This window comes from Lepisma saccharinum, chromosome 15 (assembly GCF_977018435.1).
Source record: "Lepisma saccharinum chromosome 15, izLepSacc3.1, whole genome shotgun sequence".
Classification (NCBI taxonomy): Eukaryota; Metazoa; Arthropoda; class Insecta; order Zygentoma; family Lepismatidae; genus Lepisma; species Lepisma saccharinum.
Genome location: NC_139243.1, coordinates 58,632,184 through 58,646,164, shown reverse-complemented (window position 1 = coordinate 58,646,164; position 13,981 = coordinate 58,632,184). Strand labels below are relative to the sequence as shown.

The window sequence follows — 13,981 nt, the reverse complement described above, 5'->3', positions numbered from 1 at the left end:
GAGATAATGCATCTCCTTGTTTTAACCCATCATGAATTGTAAATTTGTCAGACATATTAATACCCACACGAATTTTACTATCTGTTTCACTGGTGCATACTTTTATCATACTAACAAGCTTCTTAGGTATTCCAAACTCGACTAATATATTATATAATTTATCTATCTTGACCGAATCATATGCTTTTTTGAAATCAATGAATAGCTGATGGACATTTTGATTATATTCCCACTTTTTTTCAAGTGTCTGTCTGATGTGAAAAATTTGATCTGTAGTTGATCTGTTACGTTTAAATCCACATTGATAATCACCTATAATTTTATTAGCATATGGGGTTAGTCTTGTTAAAAGAATGTTAGATAATATTTTATATGTTGTTGAGAGTAGAGAAATTCCACGGTAATTATTGCAGTTCATTTTATCACCTTTTTTAAACACAGGAACAATTATGGATTCTTTCCACTGTTGAGGGATTTCTTCTTTATTCCATATTAAACAAATTAATTTATGAATTTGACATATTAATGAATTTCCACCATGTTTAATTAACTCAGCTGGTATTAAATCAATGCCAGGTGCTTTGTAATTCTTTAGCCTTTTAATAGCATCTTTAACTTCAGTCAAGTTAGGTTCTGGAACTAAAGGTTCTGCTGTGTGGACTTCATTTACTTCTGATTTATCTCCTACATGGACATTTAATAGGTCATTAAAGTAGTTCTTCCACCTATTTAGAATATCGCTTGGGTCAGCTAGAAAATCACCGTCTTTATATTTTATCAAGTTTACTTTAGGTTGCCACCCCTTTCTAAATTCATTTACACCTTTATATAAATCTCTGATATTTTTATTTTTGCTGTTTGTTTCAATTTCGTTAATTTTGCTTTTCAAGTAATCTCTTTTTTTACTTCTAAACATGAGGTTAACTTCTCGCTTTATTCTACTATAATTGCTTAGATGTGTATCATCAGAGTTATTTAACCACCTAGGTCTAGCCTGATTTCTTATTTCTATTAGATTATGACATTCATTATCAAACCACGGCTTACTTTTTCTTGATTTATGGTATCCTATACTTTCTTTAGATGCTGATTCTATTGCATTACGTATGTGCTCCCAATTCTTATTTACGTCTGTTTCATTTATATTTTCATCATCATTTAAATCCTGCAAAACATCAAATCTATTTGACAGTTTAATTTGGTAATCTTTCTTAATTCTTTCATCAGCAAACTTTCCTGTATCAAATTTTATAACTTTTAGATTTTGTTGCTTATGATTTATCACTGAGAGTCTTTCTCTTAATTTAGCAATTATTAAATAATGGTCACTGGCACAGTCAGCACCTCTATGTGTACGAACGTCAATTATACTAGTATGCCTTCTCTTATCAATGAGAATATGATCTATCTGATTATGAGTTTTACCATCTGGAGAAGACCAGGTATATTTATGGATATCTTTATGTTCAAAAGTGGTACTTTTCACAATTAAATTCTTTGAGGTTGCAAAAGTAATTAATCTTAACTCATTATCATTACTTAATTCATGAAGACTTTCTTTACGAATTGTGGGTTTAAATGTCTCTTCTTTGCCAATCTGTGCATTACAGTCACCTAACAGAATTTTCATATCATACTGAGAAAATTTATCAAAGACCTGTTCTAACTCTGTATAAAAATCATCTTTAGTATTATCATCTCTATCTTCCGTTGGTGCATGTATGTTTATTAAAATAATTTTACACCACCAACCCTGTAAAACTGCATATGATATCCTATCATTAATAAATTCTACTGTTTTAACAGCCGAGATAATTCTATTACTTATGAAAAAGCCTGTTCCAAAATTATGATTTTCAGTACCACCATAGAAAAAAGTTTAATATTTAGTTTTACAATTCCCTTCTCCTGGCCACCTAACTTCCTGGACAGCTACTACATCTAATTTATACTTAACTATCTCATTAACTGTACACTGAAATGCCCCAGGCCGGTAAAGGCTCAGAACATTCCAGGTGCCTAATTTAATATCCTTATTCCTAATGTAGATCTTATCCTTCGTCCATGGACCTCCCAAAGTAGTCCCCACCCGGAGATCCGAACGGGGGACTATTTTACCTCCGGAATATTTTACCTTGGGAACATTCATGGCCTTATATTGCTGTTTCTTGACATTTTTTTTACAGTGCAGAGTTGTCAGCTCTACGCCTAACCCCCAATATGAATGGAGGAACTACTACACAAGACAAACACAAACACATTAGACAGCACAATTACTACACAAGATTAACACAAACACATTAGACAGCACAACTACTACACAAGACACACACAAACACATTGTAATTCATAACTCTCGATATTTTCCATTGTTATTCATTTATATATTAAATATATATCATGATCCAATTAATGAAATAATTATATGTGAAATGTCCGGGTTAAGGCTTTCACTCGTCTTGAGATCGTTCGCTGCGGGACGGCGTAGGTTCGAATCCGGATCTGGTCGGAATTTATTCGGCCTACGTATAGGGCCGGTGGCAACCCACCATCGTGAGGAAATTGGGGGGCACCGAGTGAGTGAGCGTAATCCGGTCACGGAGACCTACTATAACGGCTGGGGATACGTCGGGCCGACCCCCCCCCCCGACTATTCCAATACTGGTTGAAGATCTCTACGCTTAGAGGTGACGAGGGAAAGCGTGGGAGGGAGACCAGCAGTCGGTAGGTACGCCTAGGCTCTTCATGGGCTGTTGCGCAACTGATTATTAATATTATATATATATATATATATATATATATATATATATATATATATATATATATATATATATATATATATATATATATATATATATATATAAAGAAGTGGTTCGTTATTAACTTGATGGGGATTTTTAATTCTTGCATAGCTCTACTCAGTTCAGGTCTCCTTATACTATAAAATGCTCTTTTGTAGTCAATGAATAGAATTAGGAGGTCTATTGCATATTCATAGTGTTTTTCAATTATCTGTTGTATAACGAATAATTGATCTGTTGTACCCCTGCCTGGTCTAAATCCACATTGATATTCTCCTACTATAGCTTCAGTATATTTCTTCAGTCTTTCATTAATAATACTGGTAAGGACTTTGTACACCACATTTAGCAGCATTATTGGTCTATAGTTACTACATTCCGTTCGATCCCCTTTTTTGTGTATTGGGCATATTATTCCAACTTTCCATCCTTCCGGCATTTGTTCTTCTTTCCAGATCCGTTCCAGGAGTTTATGGATTTCAATTTTCATTGTCAGTCCTGCCATCTTTAGCACTTCTATTATTATACCGCCTTCTCCTGGTGCTTTGTTATTTTTCGCTTTTCTAATTGCTATTTCTATCTCCTCCATTGTTGGTGGGTCTTCAATGCTTCCCTCATTGTATCCATCTATTCCTGCTATTCCTGTTGTTCCCACTAGTTCCTCTTCTTTTCCTAGTTGTTCTTGATAATATTCTGCCCATCTCTCTAATTTTCTATGCTGATCTCCTATCACTGCTCCGTTTTTATCCTTATAGCCAATTTCCTTTGGTTGGTATCCTTTATTTACTTTTTTGATTGCGCTATATATACTTTTCTTGTTTCATTTTGTCTACTCAAGTCATATATCTCCATCAGCTGTTTCTTCATTATCTCCTTCTTTTTCTGTTTGCATGTTTCATTAGCTATATTCCTCTTTCTTGATACCTTTCGACATTTCCTCTCGTTTTTCTTTGTATCATTTTTTGTCTAGCTTCGTTCTTTTCCTTTATTACTTTCTCACAATCCTTTCCCCTACTTGTTTATCTTCTCCTATTATTTCTTCTGCTACTTCTTTTAGAGTTCCTTGTATTTTCTCCCAGTGTTTTTCAGTTGAGCTCCTCTCCTCTGCTGTCCAACTTTGTGTTTTTTGATCTATTGCATCTTGGTATCTTTGTCTGATTTCTTCTTTTTTTCCATTTCTGCATATTCCATTTTATTCTTTTTAGTTTTTCAGTCTGTTGTGTTGTTCATATTCTCTCTCGAACTTTTACTTTCAAAAGAAAGTGGTCAGAGTCACAGTTAGGTCCTCTGCAACTTCTAATATCTGTGATTGAGGAGGAATATCTGTGACCTACCAAAACATGGTCGATTTGGTTTGTTGTTGTTCCATCTGGGGATCTCCAGGTCCCCAAATGTATATCTTTATGTGGAAAACACGTGCTTTTTATTATCAATTTGTTTCTAATAGCAAACTGATAGAGTAGATTGCCATTATTGTTGCTTTCTCTATGTAAGGTATAGACTCCACTTATTCCTTTTCTCCTATCCTCCTTGCCAATTTGTGCATTAAAATCTCCCATGATAATAATTGAATCATATCTAGGTGTTTCTTCTAATGTTTCCTCCAGCTTATCATAAAATTCTTCTTTCTCTTGATCACCTTTGTCTTCTGTAGGTGCATACACTGTTATAATTGTTATGTTTCTGAAAGATCCTTTAACTCTGAGCTTGCTTATTCTATCACATACTGGCCCAAACTGCAGTATACTTTTTCTTGCTTCCTTAGTTATTATGAAGCCTGTACCTCTCTGCCCTGTCCTTTGTTCTGTTCCACTGTAAAACATTGTGAAGTCTTTTTTGTCTACTCTACCTGTTCCAACCCATCTAATTCCCTGTAATTTGAATTATTATTCCCATGCAGCACGGAGAAAAGCACATCATTCCAAGCACGCGCGTCTTTCAGAATGAATGCCTTGAAAATAAAATGAGGATAACTATGATTTAAAAGAAAAAAGTTATTTCGTATCTCAGCTGCAAGAATGTTCAATGAACATGTATCTTTTTGTTTGAACAATGAGCATTAACTAAAGATAGTCATTGGTTCGTTGTAAGCGGCTAGTGTATAGGCAAAGGCTAGGTGGACAAGAATAGTCATCAGTCTGCCTTCTCATTGTTTACCGCGACACGGCACGTTTGAATTTCTGAATTCAAACTACAATGAGCTTAACTATTTAAAAATGCTTTGTTGGTAAGAACAGTGAGGCAATCCACATGTGAATTATTGGGGACAGAGCCGGAAAAATTCCAAACACTTCCAGGGATCAAACCCGGATGTCCCGCATGGTTGTCACATGCCCTACCGACCAGACCATTACAGCAGCTTGGATGAGTTTCACACTATGATTATTTAAATTTATTTAAATATTTTCTTGTTTTCTTGGATTTTCTTCACACTTATGATGTTTCACCTCTTGTTTACTAGACAATTATTTCAAATAAGAATTTACAATACTGGACCCCTCCCTGATTTTTCTAATATTACTCAAACTCACTAATTGAGGCCTCTAATCACGAATTTCAAGTTAAAATTTGGCCGAGTCTGCTGCCACGAGGCTCAAATTTGCTGCTGCCACGTAATACGTCTGCTAACCAATGACAGAGGATGTTACAAATCTTACGAACAAATGAAGACGAGTGACCGAACTGTCACAAATTGACGATACAATACAAACCTGTGCCCAAAATGAGTTTCAGTAAACACGTGTAACAATAATGCGTGTACCAATATTTTTGTTTTCTTACATTAATTGAAGTGAAAATTTTGCCCCCAAAAATGCAAGTTTATTATGTATTTAGAACACGGAGTATCGTAGACTAGTTGGAATGAATGTACAGGTAATTTAGAACTTTTTTTAGAAAGCATTTAGCGATATTATTTTAGGTAATTCTAACAGATCGTAACCTAACGTAATTGCATACATAGCATGATGAAATCGCTATAAAACAAAGATAAATTGGTTTGTAAAAAACGTTGTATGCACGCTAAAGTAGTGAAAGAACACGTCGACAAATGCTAGCAACTCCAAACTTAATGATTTAAAATTATAGTTGCTGTTGTAGAATATCATCTTTGGTCCTATGTTCCCTTTCGGAAGTCTTCAGACTGTTCTGCGTGACAGGAAGGTAACAAACGTGGTAACGGTTCCGATTGTTTTAATTATGATTTTTCCTAGCACATAATAATTATTGTAGAATTTTGGAAATCATTGTCGCACGAAATTTGAACCTTCCTTAAAGTAATGATCACGGTTTGGACTCGAAAAAAGTTATATATGTTGAAAAAAAAAAAAACTTGAAAATTACCGTACGGGTAACACTTTACTATACCGGAGACGGATTTCTTCAAATTTACGGGAGAAAGTACTTACGCAAAATATTTTCTGTAGCGTTGTTGATGTTCGGGAATGTAGTTTTGATCAATTTAATGCGAATGCATGTGGTTTTCTACGAGAATCTATTTCCGACGCGCTATTGCTGCTGCCGCCATTTGCTTTCTGTACGAGAGCACAATATGCTCTATTGCTGCTTTTACAAGATGACGTATCTAGGATGCGTCGTGAAGTTGTTGCCGGGTGTGGAAGATGCTGTGGAATTTGTAATTCAACATGGAACGTGGAAGGTTAAAATTAAAAGAATTCCATGTATTTTTTTTCATCGAGAAAAACCGATGTTGTCCGTATATGCTAAATTGAATGAATGGAGTTCTAATGGAACCTAACCTAACATAGTAGGCATACCTCGTCCCCGTGATGGTTCTTGAGGCTATCGTGAATTTTTGGGCTAACGTCAATGGTTTTTGGGGTACTTGTTTACTATCCTTCGGACACATTTATTTATTTTTACAGAAATAAAATACTTACCGTAATAAGTTCCTGTAGCATTGTCGAACATCGGGAAGGTGTTTTGTGTGATGTGGGAATGTTTCATAGCTGAAATTCATGTTGTTCGTTGAAAATCAATTCTCCAACGGAGAATAGCTAGCCCCACGAACCATTGGCGCGTGGATAGGTTAGTTCTGTTAGGTTAGGAAACATAGTTAAAATTTGGTGTCGTGTTAGTATCAGGATCTAGAAATTGGAAATAATTGCGAACCATTGGCGCTAGCCCCACGAACCATTGGCGCGTGGTTACGTTAGTTCGTCTCAGGCAAGCGAAAAGGCCTATCAGAAAGACGTACTGGTAATGTGAAAAATTGCAATTAATTTCATCAGAACAACATTGATACACCTTCAGGAATGTTCCGCGAAGCAGATACGTAAGTACGAATGTCAAAAATTGACGAAACGAAAAAATTAGAGGTGTCCGAAGGATAGTAAATTTTTACCATCCTTTTGCTTTATTAAGTTCTAAATCAAAGCTGGCAATTACATTGCTAGCTTGGGATTGTTTATTGTTTTTCGATCTCAAACTTCAGTTTGGTTCCTTTTCTTTTGTGCTTAATTTTCAAGTAAAAGTAGCTACATCCTTGTATTTAAGTGCCCATAAAATGTAATTTAAGTGGTTAGGTTATTATAATTGACACTTCAACCCTCTTGACTAGAAAACTGACAATATTCGGTCTTGGGTTCTGGATTCGAATCTTGGTCTGGGCATGTGTGTTGTTTATGAGTGTCCCGTCATCAATTTTATTTTACAGGGGCATTACAGTGTTCTTGTGTGACATTTCACACTTGTATAATATAAGGCTCTAGCAATGTGATCGGATTAAAATATTTCATAACGAACTGATTTCACATAGAAGTATAAAGTACGTTTTGCTGTCTGCTAACGAATTTTAAAAAAATACTGGAGTTGATGATCTAGCCTGAATGCATGAAAAGTATTAATGAAAATGTGATATGTAGCAACGTTTGACTTCAGAAGCTAATATTTTTTTGTTTGTGAAATACGTATTCACAAACAATAATGCAATTAAAAACAATAATAATTTCGAGATTAGTTCATGTTGTTATTTACATGGAGTAAGGGCACTTCATGAAATGCCTCACTATCATCACTCATCCCCATCTTTCAATTAGCCAGAAATGGAAGGCAAGTGAAGTAAAATAAACCAAATAATAAAAAATGTCTTCATACAGTAGTAACAGTGTGCCAAACTTCAATTTAATTCTTTTTTCATGTTCTGCACTTATGACCAAGTGTTTGTTGTTATAATGTAGTTTGAATAGATAAATAAAACTAAAAAAAAATCTTTTCTAATTGTCACATCTGACAGTAATTTTGCACCAAAAATACATTGGGGAACTTCGTGCTTGTAAATTTTAGCACCTAGAAGCACATATGTGATGCTTTTAACAAATATTATACACATAAATTACAATAAAAGGTTCAGACATTCTAAACCAATCTAACACAACCTACCTAACCCACTCACATTCTGTTATGAGAGAAAATTATTTCATCTGCTTAATTAGCTTCCCTCAGATCTCCATGAGTGTGATTCGGATAGTAAGATTTTTGAAGAATAATCGGTTTCATAATTGTAAGTCACCCATTTCTACACAGAATTAAATGCTTTTTTGTGCATATACATTTGCAGGGTGAGTTCTTTCTCCTACCTAACCTAGTTTCTTCTTATACCAGATATGTAAATGAGCATGTGCCTTTCCTGTAAAAGAATAAATAGGTATCTTATGTTGTCCATGTATTCATGAATTTTGTCAGTAGTGACGGTTTCTATGCATTTTGAAAAATATGAAACAAAATAAGCAAATTAGTTCATGTAGTGCATATTCACAGAATTTATGAGGATTGTTACTACTTTTGGTGCAAGTAATTGTTCCGTGATAAATGTCTCAAGAATGTAAATAGAAGCAATTTTTTTTTCCCATATTACATAATTGGAAACTATTGATATTTCTATTGGCCAAATAGGTTTTCCATGGCGGAGTGGTTAACACATCATTCTACAATGCCAGGGGTCCTGGGTTCGAATACCGGCCTGGGCATGAATGTTTGTGAGTGTCCATTCATCAGTTTCATCATATCACCACCCATCCCCATCTTCGCAAATTAGCCAAAAGTGGCACAAAAGCGAAGTAAAATAAAGCAAATCAATCTATTGGTTTTCCATATTGGAACATTTCACGAAAAGAGGTGCTTCTTCATGTAAAGTAAATCATTCTGGAAATTATTGTTGTATTTAATTACATTAAAGTTTAAATGTTTGCAAGTGTTTATAATTTGTATATTTTGCAAACAAAAATAAGTATAATCTATAGCCTAAATGCTTCACAAATAATTGAAGCCAAATTTTACTACATTTGTAAAGATCATACACATATTGTATATTTTTTAATGCATTTTTAAAATTCTTGTAGTTTTAGGTTATGTTTGCTAAATATTTTGTAATGCTCTCTTGTCCAATACTGTGGTTTTGGATACCTTGTAACATGTAATTCTGCTGTATTAAGGCTGAAAAGCTGTTCTCGGCAGTTTTAAAACACTTTTCAAATAAATAAAAATAAATAAATAATACATTTTCCTTAATCCATTCAGGCTATGTCATATACAAGTTGTTTTCATTTGTTAGCAAACACCACAAAGTAATTCTATTATGTATATTTGAATTTAGTTACATGTCTAGAAGCTTATATCTTATGTGTGAAATGTCACACACTGTATCTATTGCAAACTTGTGATTGTACCAAAATGTCACTCCACTCCATTGCATTATCTCGTGAGATTATTTGCTTTTCTGGTGAAACAAGCTTATCTTTCCTACATATATTAAATGTATACATTTATTCCATATCATAATACAATCATTTACATTTTTCAAAGACTGAATTAATTCTTGTCTTCAGTACGACACAACTGTTGTACGTGTCTAGTCACCTTTGATGCGCACACATTCTTGATAAAGACATCCACTAAATAAGCTGGTGAGGGGAGTTAGAAACTGGTTTTTACAGAAGTACTGAAAGTAGACATGAGAGTGTGAAGTGATAAGGGTGCTTGTTTTTTATTGTGTGCCTGTTTATTAGTCTGGCGACTGTGAAGTTTTTGGATACTTGTTACATATTGTGAGTTTTATCTCTACCCCCATGATTCAACAGCCCTCAAAGGGCCTTGGCCTATCTCCTGACTGCCAGTCTCCCTCCCACAATCCTACCTGGAGGTGTGGAGATCTTCAACTGGTAATGGGATGATGTGGGATCAGCACGTCGAACCCTCAGCAGTTATAGTAGATTTCCGAGACCGGGTTACGCTACTCACTCGTAGCTCCCCAATTTCCTCACAAAGGTGACTTGCCACCGGTCCTATACACAGGTCGAGAACCCAGGAGGACTTGAACCCATGTCATCCCGCAGTCGGAGTCCAAAGCACAGCCCTTTATACCACACGGCCATGGAGGAGTATTTTATCTCTGGAGTAGATTAAAAAAATGCTGTATACAAGTCATATCCACACATGTTGAAAGAACTGAAACGTGACATTCACAAGAAATTACCAACATTAATCAATGCAAAGTGCAGCGAGTTTTGGGTAACTTCATCAAAAGCCGTCAAAAATTACATAAATTATAAGTAAATAGATTACTCTTTAAACTAGTTACGGAAACTTGCGCACTTGATTCACAAACAGTCTACAGTGCCGACATACGGCTGCGAGCACCTTGTTGTCTACACTTGAATGGATTGCTCTGTGGCTCTGCATATTATTTTCTTTAAAAGCAGATCTGTTTCTAAATTGGCACTCAAACACTGTGTTTCCATATTTACTAATTTGGGACTTAGAGCGGCCCAAGTTCCTTTAGTTTTATTGCGATTTCATCATGCTACAAATGCAATTTTTACATGGTTCGATTTCGATGTATATCTGTTAACACATACTGCGGAGTTTTAGAAATTACTTAAGATTTTGTTCAATATATGCTTTTGTGTTTAGGTTAGGCAGGTAGGTTTGGTTCCCTTAGCATTAACATAAAGTCCCTAAATGCATTATACTAAGGTTCTGATTTACTTCTACATTCATTCCCATGCTTCTACGATATTTACTGTCGCTTGTCGACTGGGACTATTTTGTCCATGAGAAGTGCGTAAGGTAATTTTCAAGTTGTTTTTTTCAACGTAAATAACTTTTTTCGAGTCCAAACAGTGCTCATTACTTTAAGGAAGGTTCAAGTTTCATGTGACAATGATTTCCAGAATTCTATAATAATTAGTCTTTGTGCTAGGAGAAATCATAAAATATTCAGAACCGTTACCGTCATTCAATATTGGAGTTGTTAATTTTTCTTGGCTATTGATTGGTATGGTCCCTAATACACATATAAAATAATTCCTAATGAAGATTTAGATCTTGTTACATGTGTATATATATATGTTATAGTTGTGAAGTGTTTGTGTGTGTCTTGTGTAGTAGTTCCTCCATTCATATTGGGGGTTAGGCGTAGAGCTGACAACTCTGCACTGTAAAAAGCCATGTCAAGAATCAGCAATATAAGGCCATGGATGTTCCCAAGGTAAAATATTCCGGAGGTAAAATAGTCCCCCGTTCGGATCTCCGGGTGGGGACTACTTTGGGAGGTCCCTGGACTAAGGATAAGATCTACGTTAGGAATAAGAAAAATATTAAATTAGGCACCTGGAATGTTCTGAGCCTTTACCGGCCAGGAGCATTTCAGTGTACAGTTAATGAGATAGTCAAGTATAAATTAGATGTAGTAGCTGTCCAGGAAGTTAGGTGGCCAGGAGAAGGGAATTGTAAAACTAAAAATTATACTTTTTTCTATGGTGGTACTGAAAATCATAATTTTGGAACAGGCTTTTTCATAAATAATAGAATTATCTCGGCTCTTAAAACAATAGAATTTATTAATGATAGGATATCATATGCAGTTTTACAGGGTAGGTGGTGTAAAATTATTTTAATAAACATACATGCACCAACGGAAGATAAAGACGATAATACTAAAGATGATTTTTATACAGAGTTAGAACAGGTCTTTGATAAATTTTCTCAGTATGATATGAAAATTCTGTTAGGTGACTGTAATGCACAGATTGGGAAAGAAGAGACATTTAAACCCACGATTGGTAAAGAAAGTCTTCATGAATTAAGTAATGATAATGGTATAAGATTGATTACTTTTGCAACCTCAAAGAATTTAATTGTGAAAAGTACCACTTTTAAACATAAAGATATCCATAAATATACCTGGTCTTCTCCAGATGGTAAAACTCATAATCAGATAGATCATATTCTCATTGATAAGAGAAGGCATACTAGTATAATTGACGTTCGTACACATAGAGGTGCTGACTGTGCCAGTGACCATTATTTAGTAATTGCTAAATTAAGAGATAGACTCTCAGTGATAAATCATAAGCAACAAAATCTAAAAGTTCTAAAATTTGATACAGGAAAGTTTGTTGATGAAAGAATTAAGAAAGATTACCAAATTAAACTGTCAAATAGATTTGATGTTTTGCAGGATTTAAATGATGATGAAAATATAAATGAAACAGACGTAAATAAGAATTGGGAGCACATACGTAATGCAATAGAATCAGCAGCTAAAGAAAGTATAGGATACCATAAACCGAGAAAAAGTAAGCCATGGTTTGATAATGAATGTCATAATCTAATAGAAATAAGAAATCAGGCTAGACTTAGGTGGTTAAATAACTCTGATAATACAAATCTAAACAATTATAATAGGATAAAGCGAGAAGTTAACCGCACGTTCAGAAGTAAAAAAAGAGATTACTTGAAAAGCAAAATTAACGAAATTGAAACAAACAGCAAAAATAAAAATACCAGAGATTTATATAAAGGTGTAAATGAGTTTAGAAAGGGGTGGCAACCTAAAGTAAACTTGATAAAAGATAAAGATGGTGATTTTCTAGCTGACCCAAGCGATATTCTAAATAGATGGAAGAACTACTTTAATGACCTTTTAAATGTCCATGTAGGAGATAAATCAGAAGTGAATGAAGTACACACAGCAGAACCTTTAGTCCCAGAACCTAACTTGACTGAAGTTAAAGATGCTATTAAAAGGCTAAAGAATAACAAAGCACCTGGCATTGATTTAATACCAGCTGAGTTAATTAAATATGGTGGAAATTCATTAATTTGTCAAATTCATAAATTAATTTGTTTAATATGGAATAAAGAAGAAATCCCTCAACAGTGGAAAGAATCCATAATTGTTCCTGTGTTTAAAAAAGGTGATAAAATGAACTGCAATAATTACCGTGGAATTTCTCTACTCTCAACAACATATAAAATATTATCTAACATTCTTTTAACAAGACTAACCCCATATGCTAATGAAATTATAGGTGATTATCAATGTGGATTTAAACGCAACAGATCAACTACAGATCAAATTTTTCACATCAGACAGACACTTGAAAAAAAGTGGGAATATAATCAAAATGTCCATCAGCTATTCATTGATTTCAAAAAAGCATATGATTCGGTCAAAAGAGATAAATTATATAATATATTAGTAGAGTTTGGAATACCTAAGAAGCTTGTTAGTATGATAAAAATATGCACCAGTGAAACAGAAAGTAAAATTCGTGTGGGTATTAATATGTCTGACAAATTTACAATTCATGATGGGTTAAAACAAGGAGATGCATTATCTCCATTGCTCTTTAATTTTGCCTTAGAATATGCTGTAAGGAAGGTAAAAGAAACTAAAGAAGGACTAAAATTAAATGGTGTGACTCAGTTGTTAGCATATGCAGATGATGTAGACTTACTGGGGGATGATGTGAATACAATTAAGAATAATGCTAAAATATTTTTCAAAACTGCTAAAGAGATAGGTTTGGAAGTTAACAAAGAGAAAACTAAATATATGCTTACAGGCCGAAACTAAGTGTTAGGTAATAATCAAAATCTAATTATTGATAACAACTCGTTTGAAACAGTTTCCAAATTCAAATACTTAGGAGTAATATTAACAAATGAAAATTATATTAAAGAAGAAATAAAAAGTAGGCTTAATTCAGGAAATGCATGTTACTTCTCTCTTCATAAACTTTTGTCTTCTCGTTTAATATCTAAGAATCTAAAAGTTAAAATATACAAAACCGTAATTTTGCCTGTAGTATTATATGGATGTGAAACTTGGTCCCTTACATTGAAAGAGGAACATAAATTGAGAGTATTTGAAAATA

The 13,981-nt window shown here is 34.2% G+C and overlaps 1 protein-coding gene across 1 annotated transcript; it reads right to left on the bottom strand.

Annotated features, from left to right (window-relative positions):
* Positions 1 to 4,027: 4,027 nt before the first annotated feature.
* On the bottom strand, positions 4,028 to 4,624 carry LOC145999271 (protein CFDP2-like). Its single transcript, XM_083136208.1, has one exon. The coding sequence runs from the start codon at positions 4,622 to 4,624 to the stop codon at positions 4,028 to 4,030; it is 597 nt and encodes a 198-aa protein (XP_082992334.1).
* Between the last annotated feature and the right edge of the window lie 9,357 nt (positions 4,625 to 13,981).